At 38.0% G+C, this 17,255-nt stretch overlaps 2 protein-coding genes across 2 annotated transcripts in view; both read left to right on the plus strand.

Moving 5' to 3' along the window:
* LOC121636623 (cytochrome c oxidase subunit 6C-1) lies at positions 1-5,796 on the plus strand. The gene is made up of 4 exons (XM_041980280.1): positions 1-83; positions 1,774-1,888; positions 5,357-5,489; positions 5,666-5,796. Exons 2-3 carry the CDS (start codon positions 1,784-1,786, stop codon positions 5,480-5,482), a joined length of 231 nt encoding a protein of 76 aa, XP_041836214.1. The 5' UTR covers positions 1-83; positions 1,774-1,783; the 3' UTR covers positions 5,483-5,489; positions 5,666-5,796.
* A 772-nt stretch (positions 5,797-6,568) lies between these two features.
* LOC121636622 (serine/threonine-protein kinase 4-like) overlaps positions 6,569-17,255 on the plus strand; it is a 31,013-nt gene continuing 20,326 nt past the window's right edge. The window contains exons 1-3 of the mRNA XM_041980278.1: positions 6,569-6,993; positions 13,005-13,085; positions 16,887-17,015. Coding sequence (XP_041836212.1) covers positions 6,950-6,993; positions 13,005-13,085; positions 16,887-17,015 — 254 coding nt within the window. The 5' untranslated portion in view covers positions 6,569-6,949. The remainder of the gene's footprint in view (positions 6,994-13,004; positions 13,086-16,886; positions 17,016-17,255) is intronic.

Genomic DNA, 17,255 nt, shown 5'->3' on the forward strand with positions numbered 1-17,255 from the left:
GTCCTTTCCTGGATCCTGTATATGCTCTTCCGGTTCGGGTGAAGCAGCTAAAGTGTGTTTCGTGAAGGTCGTGAGTCGTAACTGTGAGTATCTTAATTGTTTACCCGCCTAAAGATGTAACTTTGTATATTGAATTTAGCATAAAACATTTGGTTTTTATAAATCATTAACTGCGTTTGAATTTGTCAAGTTTCTGTAAAATCGTTGCTTTTCCCTCTCCTTGCAGTCTGGTTAACTGTTAGCTTTCATTGACCTAGCTTATGTTAGCTCAACTAGCAGTCATCATTAGCTTATTGCTAATCGGCAGCACGTTAACTGTGTTGCAACACAGTCCAAACATTAAACTTTCTTCTGGAAACCGACTGCTTTCACTAAAGAGACAAGGTCACGTAATAGTAAGACAGTAAAATATGTACTATCTGGTGTCAGTAGTTGGGTTAGCTAGCAGTACTTTGACCTAATGCAGCTGCAGGAAGCAAAACTTCATTTTCTTTTCGTATTATTTACTACACACTGTATGTAATTCTGTAATTGTATATTATGTTTGACGTGTGTCTGTCAGTGTAAAATAAGACAAGTCTCTAACTGAAAGGCTACCCAGTCACAGAGGGGTCACACAGTAGAAGCGCTGACATGACTTGTCAACTGTACATGATGGCGATCTACCTTTTGACACAGAATCGCAAGTTTTTGACAAACTGAAAGGTAGAATTAATAGACTTTTTAAAAATTGTGACAACGCTGTTTTCTTTATCATCAATGCAATCCAAATGTAGTAAGGAGCTGGCTGAACCGTATTTAATGAGCAGCGGCTACTTTTGGAGTGACTGAATTTAACGGACCCTTTGGGGGTTACACTAGATTCTGTCACCCATTCAACTAACAACAATTAAAATGTTTAACTATTAACTACACAAACTGTATATAACCAACTATTTTAAGATTTTGTTTATCGGTAGATGTTAATTAGCATTTGTGACAAGTAAGGTGAGTTGATCTCTGTTTTCTCTAACATAAAAACCAACTTTGGAAAAGTGGGGGAAAACAGTTTTGTTTTTTTCCTCCATTGCTTAAATTCAAATAGTATAGGTGAGAGATCAGTTTGTGTCAGGACCAATTACAGGAGTTAAAGCAATAACTTAAACCTGCTGTAGTTTTATACCAGCGCCTCACTTGTTTCAAGAAAAACTTGGACACCAAAGGCTAAATCAAGCAAATTCTGTGGGGCTTCTGTATAAGAGTGATAAGTCTTTCCAGTCACATCCTTTTCATACACTGTAAACAGCTGTATTTAATTAAGGTCACATTTATTTATAAAGAATGCCTTAAAACAACATTTACCAATATCCTTTACAGGAAACTTGTGGAAAGACTTCAATTGTTTGCTGCATAATATATACTTGTTTTTGCTTTTAATATTGTTTTAGTTGGTGTTTCCTAAAATTTAGAACACCCTGTTAACATGATAACTAAAACACACATCTGTTTAATTTGTTTTCATCTATACACAGGTAGAACTAAAACACAAAATAGTCTTGTTCCAGTGTGAAAATCTGATGCTCCCATGTTGTACACAGCTTCAAACTTAGTCTTTATAGATATCAGACCGATAACAATGTTAAATGTTATGTTATATATATATATATATATATTTATTATTATTATTTTATTTATTCTTTTAGGTGTTCAGAAAAACCCTACTGTGATCTTATGCAAGTTGATGACCTATGTAAGTCTGTTTTGCCCAATAATAAAGTTCTAATTTCTTCACAGGTGATCCACCATGTCTCTTCCAAAGCCAGTGATGAGGGGGTTGCTGGCGAAGCGTCTGAGGTTTCATCTGCCCATTGCTTTCACCCTGGCTATTGTAGCTGCACTAGGGTTCAAGGTGAGAGCAGGTCAAGGTTGTAGCTACAGTCCCAACTATAATGTTTGCAGTGACATATATCATTGGTTCCCAACCTGGGGTCAGGGGCCACCCAAGGGGGTCCCTCAAAGAGCACAGGGGGTCTCTGAGGCTTTGAACATTAGAGCCATTGTGAATAATGTCCACAGATTGTCCCCATTTTAATGAATAAGGGTAAGGCTGTATGTTTATTTAACTTTGGCTTTATCAAAGGACAGGACTCAACCAGAATAAATTATATGTTGTGAGAATCTCACATTTGAAATCCTAAAATCCTAAAAATCTGTGCTAAATTCAGCACAGGGTGGAACCACTGACTTATATAAACCAAAAGTAGAAACAAGGTCAGGATAATGAAAAAATCTTAAAATGAGATGTATTAAATTTAGCTTTAAATAATTGTTAATTGATTGATCTACGGAGCCACCCGAGTGTATATAATACCATGACTGTGACAAAAATGTAGGAGAGAATGAGCTTAGCCAAACAGAGCCACAAAAGCAGGGGTAAAACTAAAACTGAACTCGCATTGTTTTCCTAAACTTTCAGTGTAAGTCAAGAGAAGTTAGTTTATATGGCACATTTAATTCATAAAAGAAATTCACTGTGTTTAACATAATAGAACATAAAGATAAATACAGTGAAACAATTAAAATCATATGAAGACATAATTAAAAGTGTGTGCAAAATGGTCATCACGCATCTGAAACAAAACGGCTTATATTTGACAGTCCATTAAGTTATGATACAACTTGACATGTTGAGTCAGTAAAATCTCTTCACATTGTAAATATGTGAGTCAGAAGAAAGTAAAACTTAATTGTTTTGAGTGAAACCCAATTTACATAGTAACTGCTGCATCCATGATTTTATCCATTTAACATTTTAGATACTGGGCTACTTGCAGGTCTACAGAAGAATATTTTATCTTTTTTTAATACATGACAGAATATTGTTTTTTAATCTTTTAAACCATCTTACCATCTTTTAACTGCATTGAGTGAGGCTAGAATTATAACGCTACAAAGCATAAAGAATTTCAAGAACTTCAATGTATCCTCGACTATGCAATCTGTATATAATATATGGATCATTTGCCTTAGTCTGTTATGTGATCCATGAGTTTTGTCAGTATTGAAGCATTGTATCTACATAAAATTGATTCCAACTCCAGTAGTATATCAAGAAAATATCAAAACCAAAATAGATCACCAAACTGCACTCACTTAAATCTTTCTGATCACCCGCTAACTGTAGAAACACGAGTCAGTCAGCAGCATAGCATAACAGAGGAGCTAGCTGGCGCTAACAACACCAGGAGAAGCAGAGAAGTTACAGAAACTCAACGACCAAACAGACTGTTGACCCACTGATCTGCTAACGATGCATCAGATGCTAGAAGCTGGAGAGTGAGTCAGAGAGCAACCAGGCGCTTAAACTCACACAGATGTGTATTATTATGTTGTAAGCATCACAGTATTTTGTGTTTTCAACCAAGTTAAATGTTTATTCATGCTGTAGTCGTTCCAAGTTCACAGTATAAATGTATACACACAGAGCTAGAGCAACAGAGCAGTGGTTTTTCCCACAAGCACAGAGTAATTGCACATTGCAGTAGGTGGAAGCTAAATATTCTGAAAACACATACTCGTTTGACTCTTCCCAACTAAATAAAGATTCTGAACTAAATCTAATTTTCATATTAAAAAGAAACAAGCTGCCAAATGAATTTGACAAGCAACACGCCTCTGTGTTGAGTCTAATATGAGAATGTGTGCGACGTCAAAAATAGATGCAACAAAAATATTCATAAGCTGTCCAAAGAATAATGACCATGAAAACGTTTGCAACAAAAAACCTGGAGTTTTAAACACCATCACCCTGCTGAACATTTCTGGTCTGATGAAGCTGTAGAAAAGGTAAAATGGAGGAAAAAAGGAAAAAAACGGTGAGATGCAGCAACCTGACAGTCTACAAACCCAGAAGAGCTCACTTCCACTCTGTTCTTATAGATGCAAATTATAGTTTGCGTCTCCTACCCTGCCCCGGCCCACCCTCCCTACAAGACCCCTCCGACCCCCCATAAGGTCAAGCTAATTTATTTTGATCTTTTCAGGGGTGATGGCAAAAAAACCTGAGCCAGGAGATCATTTTAAAAATAACCGCGTTAACCACTGACCTGTCCTTTGGCACTGCCAGGATTTGTGGTTATGGTACAGAAATGTAAAAAAAAAACTATAGCAACTCCATGTGACTACTATGTGGTCCTCACACATGTAACAAACACTTTTAACATCCAACAATAATGTTTTCCAATCTGTCAGTGACAAAGTGAATATACTACTATACCCTGTGCTGGAGTGCCCATGTTAATTATCTGTGCTGCAGACTGGCTGAAAGGCTTAATTTCTTACGCAGACTCAGGCTGTTTGGAGTCTGACCTGAGATCATGCTCATTTTTTATAATGCTGTTCTTGGTAGCATCATCAGATAAGGTATGGCTGCATGGTTTGGCACATTAACAGTTCAGTCTAAATCTAGACTCACAAATATAGATGAAAGTAATTGGGTCAAATAGAGTAACCAGTAGCTGTTCTGTACTGGGATGCTTCAGGACAGTCAAGCCAGCTGTGTAAATGCACTTCTATATGGGGTTCTACATCAACACTGAAAAATATCATTAGCTGTTTGTTTTTCCAAAATTAACATCTGATGACCACTTAAGTTGTAGTAATCAACTAATTATTTCCTAAAATCTAGACCATAAAAAAAAAAAAATCTCATACGTGCCCCCCTTTTTCTTGGTCAGTCCCCCCTACCTCAGCCCCTCATCAGAACTTTTCTAGACCCGCCCCTGTATATAAATCCTTTCTGTTACCTGTAAACCACTTGGCTAGAGAAGGGTTCTGCTCTAATTTCCCCCTCACCACAATCATGGCTCCTAAAAGGTAAACCTGTCTATCCACGATCTGCACAGAATTCCAGCACATTGCCAGATTCCCATCACTCCTGTCTTTTTCTATACAGCATCAAATCACAAAAGAAGTCATATTTCCTCTATAATAGGTTTATACTGTGTTGTTTCACCAAAAACTAAACACGGTTTACTTATCTGGTCATTTTCAGTCCTTTTATAGAAACTTAGCCTGTTATATGTAAGTGTGCTGTATGATATGAAACTTCTTCACTGGCTCATTTGTCATAGGGTGTTTTTATAAGCAAAACATTAAATAATTGGTTAAAATTAAACAAATGCAATAATGAAATATCATGTGGTCTGCTGGACGGTGATTTTTGATGAAGTAAGTGTTATTTGAGTACCATTAATAAAAGAAATTACCACTGATATCAGCTGAACATTTGAATCCTAAAGCTAATATATTTAGCTGCAAAGCTTTGTTGTTAGGTTTAGGTTGACATTGTGAGTAAACTGTGTTCTGTTTCTTAAAGTACACAGTGACGGAGCCCAGGAAAAGGGCCTATGCTGATTTCTACAAGCAATACGATGCCGTCAAAGAGTTCGAAACCATGAGGGACGCGGGCATCTTTGAGAGCGTGCGGCCCTCTGGGGAGTAAAGCCACTGTGAGTCTCTCAGCAAACCACACCTGCCTGTTAATCGTAACATCAAGCTTCTGTGCAACTTACTGCATTAACTTAGACATTATGAGCATCACATTTAATCCATTGCTACAACTTGAACAATATTAGAATAAAAACCAGCTGGCTCTGACTAATTAGTGCATATTTCTTTTCTTCAGATCGGCTGTCCTGTTGTTCATTCCTGGTCACAAGATGGTTTCCGCTCACCCCCTTTGATGTTGACTGATCATATGTGAACATCACTATGCTGTTTGTTTCTCTAAATAAAATAAACTATTCTATTAATGTATCTTTCTGCCTCTGTGATGTTTATTCCACGAGTAAGTGTTTGGACAGTTTGTGTTTGTGTGGAAGCCCAGTCACTTAGTGAACACTGTACTGTAGGTATATTTTAAAATCCCTCAGTAGGTTTTTATTATTTACAGCAGGCATGTCAAACTGGTCCAGCAAAGGGCCGTGTGGCTGCAGGTTTTTGTTCCAGCCAGCCAAGAGCACACAGTTTGACCAATCAGCTGTCTGAAGACTGAGATCAGTTGATTGAATCAGTCAAATCTGGTGTGCTGCTGCTTGGTTGGAACAAAAACCTGCAGCCACACGGCCCTTTGCTGGACCAGTTTGACATGCTTGATTTACAGTGTAAATGTAGCTTCAGAATTTCTTCAGGAGTTTGTGAAAAAATATATATAGAAAAACATTAAACTTTAAACACTAGTATTTACATTTTATTACACAGTATAATTTTCCATCCAGAAGTTGTCTTTGGTTATTTTTTTAGTATTCTCAGTCTCCTTGTCCATGTTCAAATCCATGCCAAACAGAACCGTTTACTGTCACAATGAATGGTAAATCTAATTTGAAAAGCTGGCATTGGTAGATATATTTCTCAATGTAAAATATTTTTAAATTTTCGTCAATTCTCCCCTAATTTACTCAACAAATTATTTGATTAAATTGTATTGTTAACGAAATTATTCTAGATGTCCATCTCTGTTTTTACGTCCATGTACGTAGCGACCTCTGCCGGCGATGTGTTGAGCTGCAGCCTTTGTTTGCACCGCCTTCCTGCCGACTTCTTACTACTCTTCCTGGTTTTAAGGTGGATGTTACAACGGGTGCCAAACAAGTCTAAAGTTGTTCAGACATGGGAGGATAATGTACCCTACGGCCAGTATACCGCAGCCAGGCGAAGCTTGTTCAGAGCATAAACCCCGCTTTACAAAATGATGAAAAGACGCTGCGTTTTGGCGGCTACCGAGCAGCAGCAGTAACGTCAACCGGGGACGCAGCTGTGAAACAGCGGGTTAGCCGCTAGCTTGTTAGCGAGCTAACAGTAGGCGATCAGCTACTGTTAGCATCGACTGTCTACTTGGCGTTGACCAGCTCGATTCAAGTTTGACTGAAGACCTGATTCAGGACAGCCCGAATGTGCTGAAGGGAACAACATGGAGAACAAAGATAAAGTACAAATGAGGAATCACCCTCGCAGGTAAAGCTAAGAATGAAAAGATTTAGGCATTTGGTATTTTAATCAGACGTTAGCCTGACATAGTGAACTTTAGCGGAGAGGTGAACCGTTTCCAAATTCCCGCATGCAGCACGTTAGTGTAATGTTACTAAGCTCGATAATGTAACATAATTTCGTCTTAAAGGTACGGACCCTTTGGAAATTGTTGCAAAAAGGAAGACCATAATATGCACATCTTATTTCTTTAATACATTTGCTTCTTGAATTTATTTTATTTGAATTTTTCCTCCATTTGACTTTTATGTCCTTAGCTGTCACTTGTCGGTTAAATTGTCGGTCCTCCGTACTGTCTAACAGTTCTTCTGAAGCTTGAGTTGGGGGATAAAAAGTTTTTATGGGAACTTTAAATTTGAAAAGCCAGCTTCGTCTGTGAGTCTGTAGTGTACTAGTCTGTACTTTTTTAAAAATATTATCAGGTGCAGCTAAAAAATAGTCTCACTGTGGGCAACACGCAGATTACTTTTCCTCCAGGGAGTACAACATAACATTTTTGCGGAAAAGTAATTTGTATTATGTATTCTAAAATGACAGAGCCATCATGTTTGCTAATCTTCTAATCAGATCATTATTAGATGTCTAGAAACGTAAAGGAAAAGCTGTAAATTCGATATTTTTTTCTTGAACCTTTTCAGACAAAAGTCCTCTCGTAAGCACTGACACATGTATGCTAATACTACTGATTTGCTGTCCTTTGTAATGAGCTAAGAGCCTGTGTTGATCTGTTGTGCCAGATCCCTGGGGATTGTCACTATCAAAGACTCAGTGATCTAGTTTAATACCTTAACTCTGTTTGTAGATCTTCGCTTAGCTGCTTTTAATCTAAAGTGGTTTAACGGAATCAGCTCAGAGCAGATGCAGACACATTCAGTGATTTTGAGAGAAAGGCAGGGTTTGTGCAACATGACTGGTGTATGTGGGACATCAGAGACCACTGAATGGATTTTGTTTTTCTTATAGTGAAAAATTGGGCAACAGGAAAGAGCAGCCTTAAAAAATATAATAACAAATTCAGTGTCATTGATGTAGTTGTTGATCTGTGACGGATATAATCATATTTCACACCACATTGTGTCCTGTGTAAGGATGTGTCCATCATTTACCAGTATTGATGCTTCTATTAGTTTCTAGTGTAAACAGGCTCGCCCAGACCTTGGTATGACTTTCTGCTTTCTCATTATCATAAACAACTTCACAATCCATACTTGCTAAACTAATTATTTGACACCTTTTTTTTAAAAAATATACAGAACTGTTATGCTCAGTGTGTAATACCAGACTTATGTGTGCATGGCCTCTTAATGCTCAGGGCTACTATAATCTACGTTTAGATGTAACTGACAAAATAAATTCTAGTTATTATTAAAAATAAATAAACATGGAGTTTACAGCTTTGGCATTGTTACCATGCTTATTTTGGCTTTGCCATTTCCGTTGCTTGTGTTTTGACATATAACACAAGCTTGAATACATATAACACGAGGTTGAATACTATGATAGTATTCAAGCTAGATTATATATTTGTACATTTATGCGACTTTTGACACATTCAGATATTTTGAACTCTCAGATGTCTGGGATCCATATCTACCTTTCTGTAGTAACTTTGATATTGATCAACTGTTACTGAGATTAAGTGCACTGACAGTGACATAAAGGTCTTACTGTACACGCAAATATAATTTTCTTGATTCAACCTGCCCCACATATGTAGCTGTCTGATACACAAACATGCTGCAATAGTGGAATGAAACTTACAGGATTAAATATGACACAATAAAATGGAAAAACTCGACAGAAATGACATCAGTAAGAACATTTTTCCTTTTTTTTTTTTTTTTTAAACAACATGAGACAAAAGCTTCCAAACACAATTAGTTAAGCTATTGATTTTTTTGCTTGTTGGCCTGGCAGCCAATCAGGCTTGTACAGTTATTAGGAAAATATTATATTTATAGCAATATTAAGTGAATGCAGCTTCTGGGAAATTTACAACACAGGAGTGTATTGTTGTTACCCTTGTTGCTTCATGTTATTGTTTTGTTTGGTATTGTATCTAATCACAGTGATTTCACAGCTGTAAGAGCCTCTTTCCAGTACATAATATCCTGCCTTGAAGTGCACAATGAACAGCAATTGTTGCCAAAAAAAATAAATACATAAAAAATATTTAGACAATGTTCTGTAAATTGTCCTCTTGAACATCTATGACATGAGATAAAAGTGATAATACATGCAGTCTCTGTTAAATAACTACTAAAATAAAGAAAAATTAGAAAAAGAAATTAATAGATGAAACTGATTTTGAATCATTAAATTTGGGGAAATGATTTTGTAATGGCTTTTAAAATGTGACAGTTGTCGCTGTTTAAATGTCACTGGTCAAGAATTTTTTTTATTTATTTCTTTTTTAACTTATCAGAGGTTGTCTTTGTTTTTGGAGAATTAGTTTGTATCTTCAACTTGGAATGATTGTTTTCAATAAACATGTGAACACACTGACAAATTATTAGTGTTATTCACGGCTGTTCATTGTTCAGAGCTGGAACTAGTGTTTAAGCTCAGTGTGTTTGACAGAAGGAACCGAGGAGTTCCTTTTCTGTCCACTTATCAGAATGATTCTGGTAAAACACACTGCTCTCTCTGTTATCACGTCCACTCAGTCATTTACTGTTTCCTCATCCAGTTGATGCAAGAATTAAGTTTGGAGAGGATTTTATATTCCTCAGTTGAAACTATCCTTGTGTTTTGTGCCAAATGTTCTCTTTGTAAGTATGAGAACAGAAGATGTTTCATAGCAGCAAACTGCTTTTGAGTTTGTGTCTTTGGGAAAAAAAGAAGGGGGGTTCCTATCCTCAAAGTTTTTCTCCATAGTTGTAAGAAGTTCACATAAATTCACCTGAAACAAACTTTTCTCTCCAAACACACATTTTAACTATGGAACCCATTCAGAGTAGTGTTTGGTCCTGTCTGTAACAGTTACATAAATATTACAGTGGTTGTTCTCTAAAAATAAAATGGATTTATTTTAAAAAGGCAAGCTCTGGAAAGCAATTTAAATTTAGGAATGTAAACATTCAGCGTGCCCGATGGGCCGTTTTTGACCAGATATTCACAGAATCCACTTGAAAAGAATTTTAAGGGATCCTTTTTTACATTAACATTTCAGGACTCTGCTCTGTCTTCTGTTGCTTTTGGCCTCAAGATTAGACACTGGGCAGCTTTGGTTGTGGTTGTACTGGTTGACATAAATTATAAACTGTGACTGTTGGGTTTTAGAAAGCCACAGACCGTCTATGCTTCCCAAACACTTTGATAGCAGTGTTTGAGGTTTGACTTATTTTAAGGAGACATTTGAAGCTGTACAAGAAAGCTCAATGATTTACTTCATCTTCGCCATCTTTTTAAACATAGTATTAGTTTTCTTTGACATTATCAGTGATTTTGTGTAACATCTATTTGCAAACTAGTCACCAGAATAGAGATCAACGATATGCTATGTGTTAGTCTCAGCTGAGCCAAGTTCATGGTTACCATGTCTGCTCATGCATTAGGCTCGTATGATGTAAATGTCATCATCTGCATCACTCTGCAAGGCTTCACCAGGTCTTTCTTTGGCTGATAATAAGCAGCCAACCACTTTTAACCAAGCTGTCTATCATCAGTTCATTTTCTAAACCTGCTCAATCCAGTTCAGGGTTGGACCCTTTCCCAGTTGCTATAAGACATATAGCCTGAATGGGTCGCCAGTCCATCACAGCATCAACATGACAAACAACCGCTTGTGCTCACCCTGATTCCTGGTGTCAGTCACTAAGATTCTGGACTGTGGGAGGAAGCTGTAGTGCCCAGATGACCCATGCTTGTACAACGAGAGCATGCAAGCTTTACAGAAGGGCTCCAGATAAAGTTAGACTTGGGAAACTTCTTAGTGTGACAGTAACAGTAACAGTGCTAACCACCAATGTGCAGCCATCATATCCTTCACTGAAAGAATTAAAGCACTCTAGATAAGGGGTCTTCAATGTTTTTTAGGCCAAGGGCCCCCAAATGTCCACTTTTTAAAGCAGCCACTTAGTACAATGCATTTGGTACACATTGTTAGTTCAATGCTATGTGTCTCCTTAAAGGTAAATTCAAACTTCAGATAATTATGCATATATTTTTGTGTCTTCTCTCATTTACACTTATATCAAGCTGCAAATCAGCTACAGGTGCCACTTCACCACTTGTATTTTCACTGGTGGTTTCTGAGGTGGAGGATATCTTGAAGTTTTTAGGTTAAGCTACAAAGATATCCATTTTAGGTCATAACATTGTCAGTTGGTATTATAATATGTTGATCTCAGTAGTTGGCTGTTGTGTATAAGAGCTGCAGGAAAATCTTGATCTGATTGCACAGGATTCCTGGGTGAAGTAAATTACATTTTTCATTAATTTGTCCTTTTTTTATTTTTATTTTGCAAAACAATCTTTTCAAATAATATTGTAACGTGTGTCCTTGTGATTTATACCTCTGACAGCTGATACAGTAATTAAATAGGCCAGTCATGGGGAACCTGACAAAGCCTGCATGTACAATGCAGTGCTCGTGATTGTCACAGCAGCAATAGGGGTGGGGCCTCCTGTTTGTGTGATGGAGACTTGAAGGGACAGGTCTAGGCTGGTCTGGTGGTGTGACTGAACTGGTGCCCAGCTTGAACTAGTCCTAGTGTGTGTGCAACTCTGAAAGATGACATTTTCTGCCTTCATTTATCCATTCCCTACAATATATTGTTTTTTTTTATTTTTGGGGAAAAAAATATATGCATGCATGCTAATGTTCAGATATTTAATCACCTTAGTGATATGTGCGAGCATTTGCTAACTAGCACAGAGTACAACAAACAGCTGAGGTTGACGGTATCCTCACTGGCTTTGCAGGTGGTGATTTAAACCACCCACACTGCCACATCTTGAGCCCCATCTCTGCAGTTTGGAATGACTTAATTTGAAATTTCCTGCCGCCTTCCTGCAATATCCTAAGAGTGGTTTGTCACAGTCTGCATCTAGGACACGTTTAGGTCTATTTTTGTCTGTGCACTGAAGATATTTTTGTTTCTTGGCTTCAAGTATTGACAGCAGTTTTGCTGTTCTGGCGTTTCAGAAATGTGATAACTCAGAAGTTCTGATTTTTATAGTCGACACATACTGAGAGCATCTAGAAAACAATTAGTTTCATTCTTTTAAATGCAGCCTGGCATGTTGTCCTTCTGAGTTTTTGTAGTTAAATGTGTATGTTTCCTCCACAGTTGAAAATAGAGAAACACTAGAAGTCAGTTTAAATTCAAGGTAACAAACATCTTTTGACCTTTAACGTTAAAGACTGAGCTTCTGACACTCAGTCTTTATTCGAGTTTGATTTTATTATTCACAGTGCAGACTATGAACTCCCCTTTTTTGAAGGTTAATATAAATGTGTGTAGTTTAAAGGAAAAAGTCAGGTAAATTATTGATGGGTGTATAATGAGAAGATTTTGGGGGAGAAGTAGAGCTGAAGCAGTTACTTGGTTGATTTGTTTGCTCAGTCTGTTTAATAAAAATTACAGTATCAGCTTTGTACTTTTTAAAGACCTTTTGAAGTTGGTTTGAATGCTTTCTCTTTCTAGCCTCTCATTCCTGTTAATCGCTGCATGTCTGTTTTTTTTCTCATTCAGTTGGAATATCTTTGTTTTCATCTGTAATACTTTTCAAGGCGAGACAAGTTTATTTATACATCACAATTCATATTGATGCAACACAATGTGCTTAGACACCTTGAATCTTGAAAAACTAGTTTGAATTTTATTTCCAATTTTCAGTTTAAGGACGTATTGAGGACATAATTTGTGGTTAAATGAGTAGCTGCAGTCCCCCTTTGACAGTTTTGGTGTAATTATCTCTCCCATTCCTCACCGCTAAGATCTCTGTTGATCAACATCTTTCTGTCATTACAGACAGCTGAAGAAGCTGAGCGAGGACAGTCTCACCAAGCAGCCAGAGCAAGTTTTTGATGTCCTGGAGAAGCTGGGTGAAGGGTGAGTCATTCTGTAAGATAAGTGACACAGAGGCATTACACAGTCCTGATAGGTGACACTGGCTGAGTTTATTTATTTATTTAAAGAGGAGCATTTTTTTTTCTTAAGTCTTTCCTTTAATATCTCTTTCCTTTGTTCCTCTTGGTGCGTGCCTGTATTTCTGCATCATTTAATTCCCCCTCGTTTGTGTTTAAGCTCCTTTCGTCTCTGGTGCTTGTCAATGTAAATGCAGCCTCTTCATCATATCCTGTTTCTCAACGCTCTTCCTGTTTGACTTTGTGTGTGTGCGTGTGTGTGTTTGTGTGTTTGTCACAACTGATGCCAGTCATTCTTTTTTTTTTTTTTTTTTTCTTTCGCCAACTATCACAACTGAATCCGACTCATGCTCTATGAGTGGTGTCTTTTTCCAACATTAGGCAATTATTAGCAGCACTGGAGTTAATGATATTCACTGCAGTTGTTTGGTTTGTTTGCTTTTTAATATTCAGAACACGAGTGAAAAGATGTCAAAGACAGACTTTCGACAAATGAAAGAATAATCAATGTAAAAGGTTAGAGGAGGAATTTATGAAGTGACAGATGCTAACAGCTTGTTTCTCATGCTAAAAGGTCAAGCACAACAAAGTAAACTGAACACAAACATGATTAATACTGATGGGTGGGGCTTTCTGTGGAAATTGTTAGTGTGTGAACACTTTTAAAATATTAATGTTGGGGAAGTTCCCAGAGATGATTACAGAAAGCCATTGAAACATTGTAATGCATTAAGTAAATCCCATACCTGTTCATCTTCATCATGACACTCTTTAGCCAAGACCCTTTAAATGAAAACAGATTTTCACTTGCTAGCAGTTAATCTTAATTAAATATACAGAGTGTAGGTTTGTACAGGACAAAAAAAAACAAAACCTGTATGAGCAGAGCCACTGAGGAAGTCACAGTAGCGGCTGCGTGGTACACACAAGGTTTTTTTTTTTATCTTATTAGGTTGTTTATTCTGGTCAAGACCTCACACGTGGAGATAAAAAATCAGGCATTAAACAGTTTTGATCATTCTGTGTGTTGTGTGCTCCGATAATCTAATCACAGAACAACACACACATACAGTGCCTTGCAAAAGTATTCACCCCCTTGGCCTTTTACCGAATTTGTTACATTGCAACCTCTAATTTGAATATTTTTTACAAATCAGAATTTTATTTGATGGATCTGCACAAAATAGTCCAATTTTTGAAGTGAAATGAGAAATATAAATACAAAAAAGACATTTCAAAAATAAAAAAACTGAAAATTGCCATGTGCATATGTATTCACCCCCTTTGTTATGAAGGCCCTAATATGCTGTGGTCCAACCAATTACCTGCAGAAGTCACACTATGAGTGAAACAACGTTCACCTGTGTCCAATCTAAGTGTCACATGATCTATCAGTATATACACCTCTTCTGAAAGGTCTCAGAGGCTGCAACATCTAATGAAGGAGCGCCGCTAACCAAACACCACTATGAAGACCAAAGAACTAGTCTGGGTTAGGTTATAAAAAAATATCTAAATCTTTGATGATCCCCAGGAGCACCATAAAACCCATCATCATCAAATGGAAAGAACATGGCACCACAACAAACCTGCCAAGAGAGGGCCGCCCACCAAAACTGACAGACCGGGCAAGGAGGGCATTAATCAGAGAGGCAGCCCAGAGACCGAAGGTAACCCTGGAGGAGCTGCAGAGTTCCACAGCAGAGGCTGGAGTATCTGTCCATAGGACCACAATCAGCCGTACACGCCACAGAGCTGGGCTTTATGGAAGGGTGGCCAGAAGAAAGCCATTACTTTCTGCTAAAAATGTTTTGACTTTGCACAAAGGCACGTGGGAGATTGTCAAAATGTATGGAGAAAGGTGCTCTGGTCAGATGAGACTAAAATTGAGCTTTTTGGCCATCAACGAAAACGGTATGTCTGGCGCACACCCAACACATCCCATCACCCCAAGAACACCATCCCCACAGTGAAACATGGTGGTGGCAGCATCATGCTGCGGGGATGTTTTTCAGCAGCAGGCACTGGGAAACTGGTCCGAGTCGAGGGAAAGATGGATGGTGCTAAATACAGAAGTATTCTTGAGCAAAACCTCTATCAATCTGTCAGTAATCTGAGACTGACGGAGGTTCACCTTCCAGCAGGACAATGACCCCAAGCATACTGCTAAAGCAACACCTGAGTGGCTTAAGGAGAAAAATGTAAATGTGTTGGAATGGCCTAGTCAAAGTCCAGACCTCAATCCAATTGAGAATCTGTGGTCAGACTTAAAGATTGCTGTTCATAAGCGCAAACCATCAAACCTGAAGGAGCTGGAGCAGTTTTCCCTTGAAGAATGGACAAAAATCCCAGTGGCAAGATGTGGTAAACTCGTAGAGACTTATCAAAAACGACTTGCAGCTGTGATCGCCGCAAAAGGTGGCTCTACAAAGTACTGACATTGGGGGGGTGAATACATATGCACATGGCAATTTTCAGTTTTTTATTTTTGAAATGTCTTCTTTGTATTTATATTTCTCATTTCACTTCAAAACTTGGACTATTTTGTGCAGATCCATCAAATAAAATTCTGATTTGTGAAAAATATTCAAATTAGAGGTTGCAATGTAACAAATTTGGTAAAAGGCCAAGGGGGTGAATACTTTTGCAAGGCACTGTAACAATGTTGTCCCACAAGTGATCTACAATCTAGTCCTCCGAGCTGGACATCTCATGTTACCAAACATCATATAACAGAAACGCAGAAGAAGAACCGCAGCAACAACTGGCAAAAAACGAAGAAGACACATAGTAACAACCGGAACACACAACACCCAGCATGAAGGGGATACATAGGACGAGGGAATGATGGTGGTCTTGGGACTTTTGTTAACAGAAAAAGCCAGAACTTGTGCCAAACATCAGGGGACACATGTGTAATCTCTGCTGCCACCTACAGTACAACCACAAGGAGCTGAAGACGAATCCAGCAAATGTTGTGTGCTGCGGCCCCACCTTTACTGTGACTCCTAATTACCTCATATCTGCCGACAAGGACACAGCCATGGATATCTGGACTAATGATGTTAGACAGGGGTCCACCGTTGCCGACGAGGGCATCTTATCTGGTGTGATAGAAGTTATTCTATTTTTTTACAATCCACACTGGAATATAAAGCAAATCTCCTTTTATAATTTAATGAATTTTCTATTTTATCTCTAGTCTTTAATGCTACTCAATCCAGTTCTACGAGGGCCGCAATCCAGCAGGTTTTCCATGTATCTCTGCTCCAACACACCTGACTCAAATTAATGAGTCATTGTGCAGAACGTCATTGGCTGTTTACATTGAAAACCTGCTGGATTGCAGCCCCCATAGGACTGAATTGAGTAGCCCTGCTTTAGGCTGAAGGACACCATATTACATGATCTGTTTTGTGTTGCTGACCATATTGTTTTTAAGTAGAAGAGTTACTAAAATCTAGCGTTGGGTAAAAACTGTTGTTATTATAGCACAAGCAATAAAGCTCAGCAGATGTCTGTGCATGAGAGTTTTGTGAAGCTTGGTATGAGAAAAAATCAACGTAGGCAGCTTTATTTTATTTATTGCAGATCGTGTCGTCATCTGAACTTCCAACAGTGTCATCGTATATCGCATGTTTTCCTAATATCCTAGTAGTATGCTAGTGTTTTCTGACCAATAGGTTAATTTGAGAAAAAGTTTATTTATCCACAGACAATCCAAGCAGATGAAGCACCATAAAACTTTCTCTGTGTGTTTCTGCAGGTCTTATGGTTCTGTATTTAAGGCTAATTATAAAGAAACTGGGGAGATTGTAGCCATTAAACAGGTTCCTGTGGAGTCTGATCTCCAGGAGATCATCAAGGAAATCTCCATCATGCAGCAGTGCAACAGGTAAGGGTGTGAATGTTTTTGTAATTCTTAAAAAGAAACAGTAAAACCATCACTGATTGTTGTAGGTTGTGTGACTAGAGTAGGGATGGCTCGATACCACTTTTTCACATCCGATACCGATACCGATACTGCAGCTTTGAGGATCGGCCGATACCGATCCGATTCTTTTTGTCACTCTAAACGCTGTTTACAATATGTCGTGGATGTAATTTGTTTGATACTGACATCTAAAAAACACCT

This window comes from Melanotaenia boesemani, chromosome 3 (assembly GCF_017639745.1).
Source record: "Melanotaenia boesemani isolate fMelBoe1 chromosome 3, fMelBoe1.pri, whole genome shotgun sequence".
Taxonomy (NCBI): Eukaryota; Metazoa; Chordata; class Actinopteri; order Atheriniformes; family Melanotaeniidae; genus Melanotaenia; species Melanotaenia boesemani.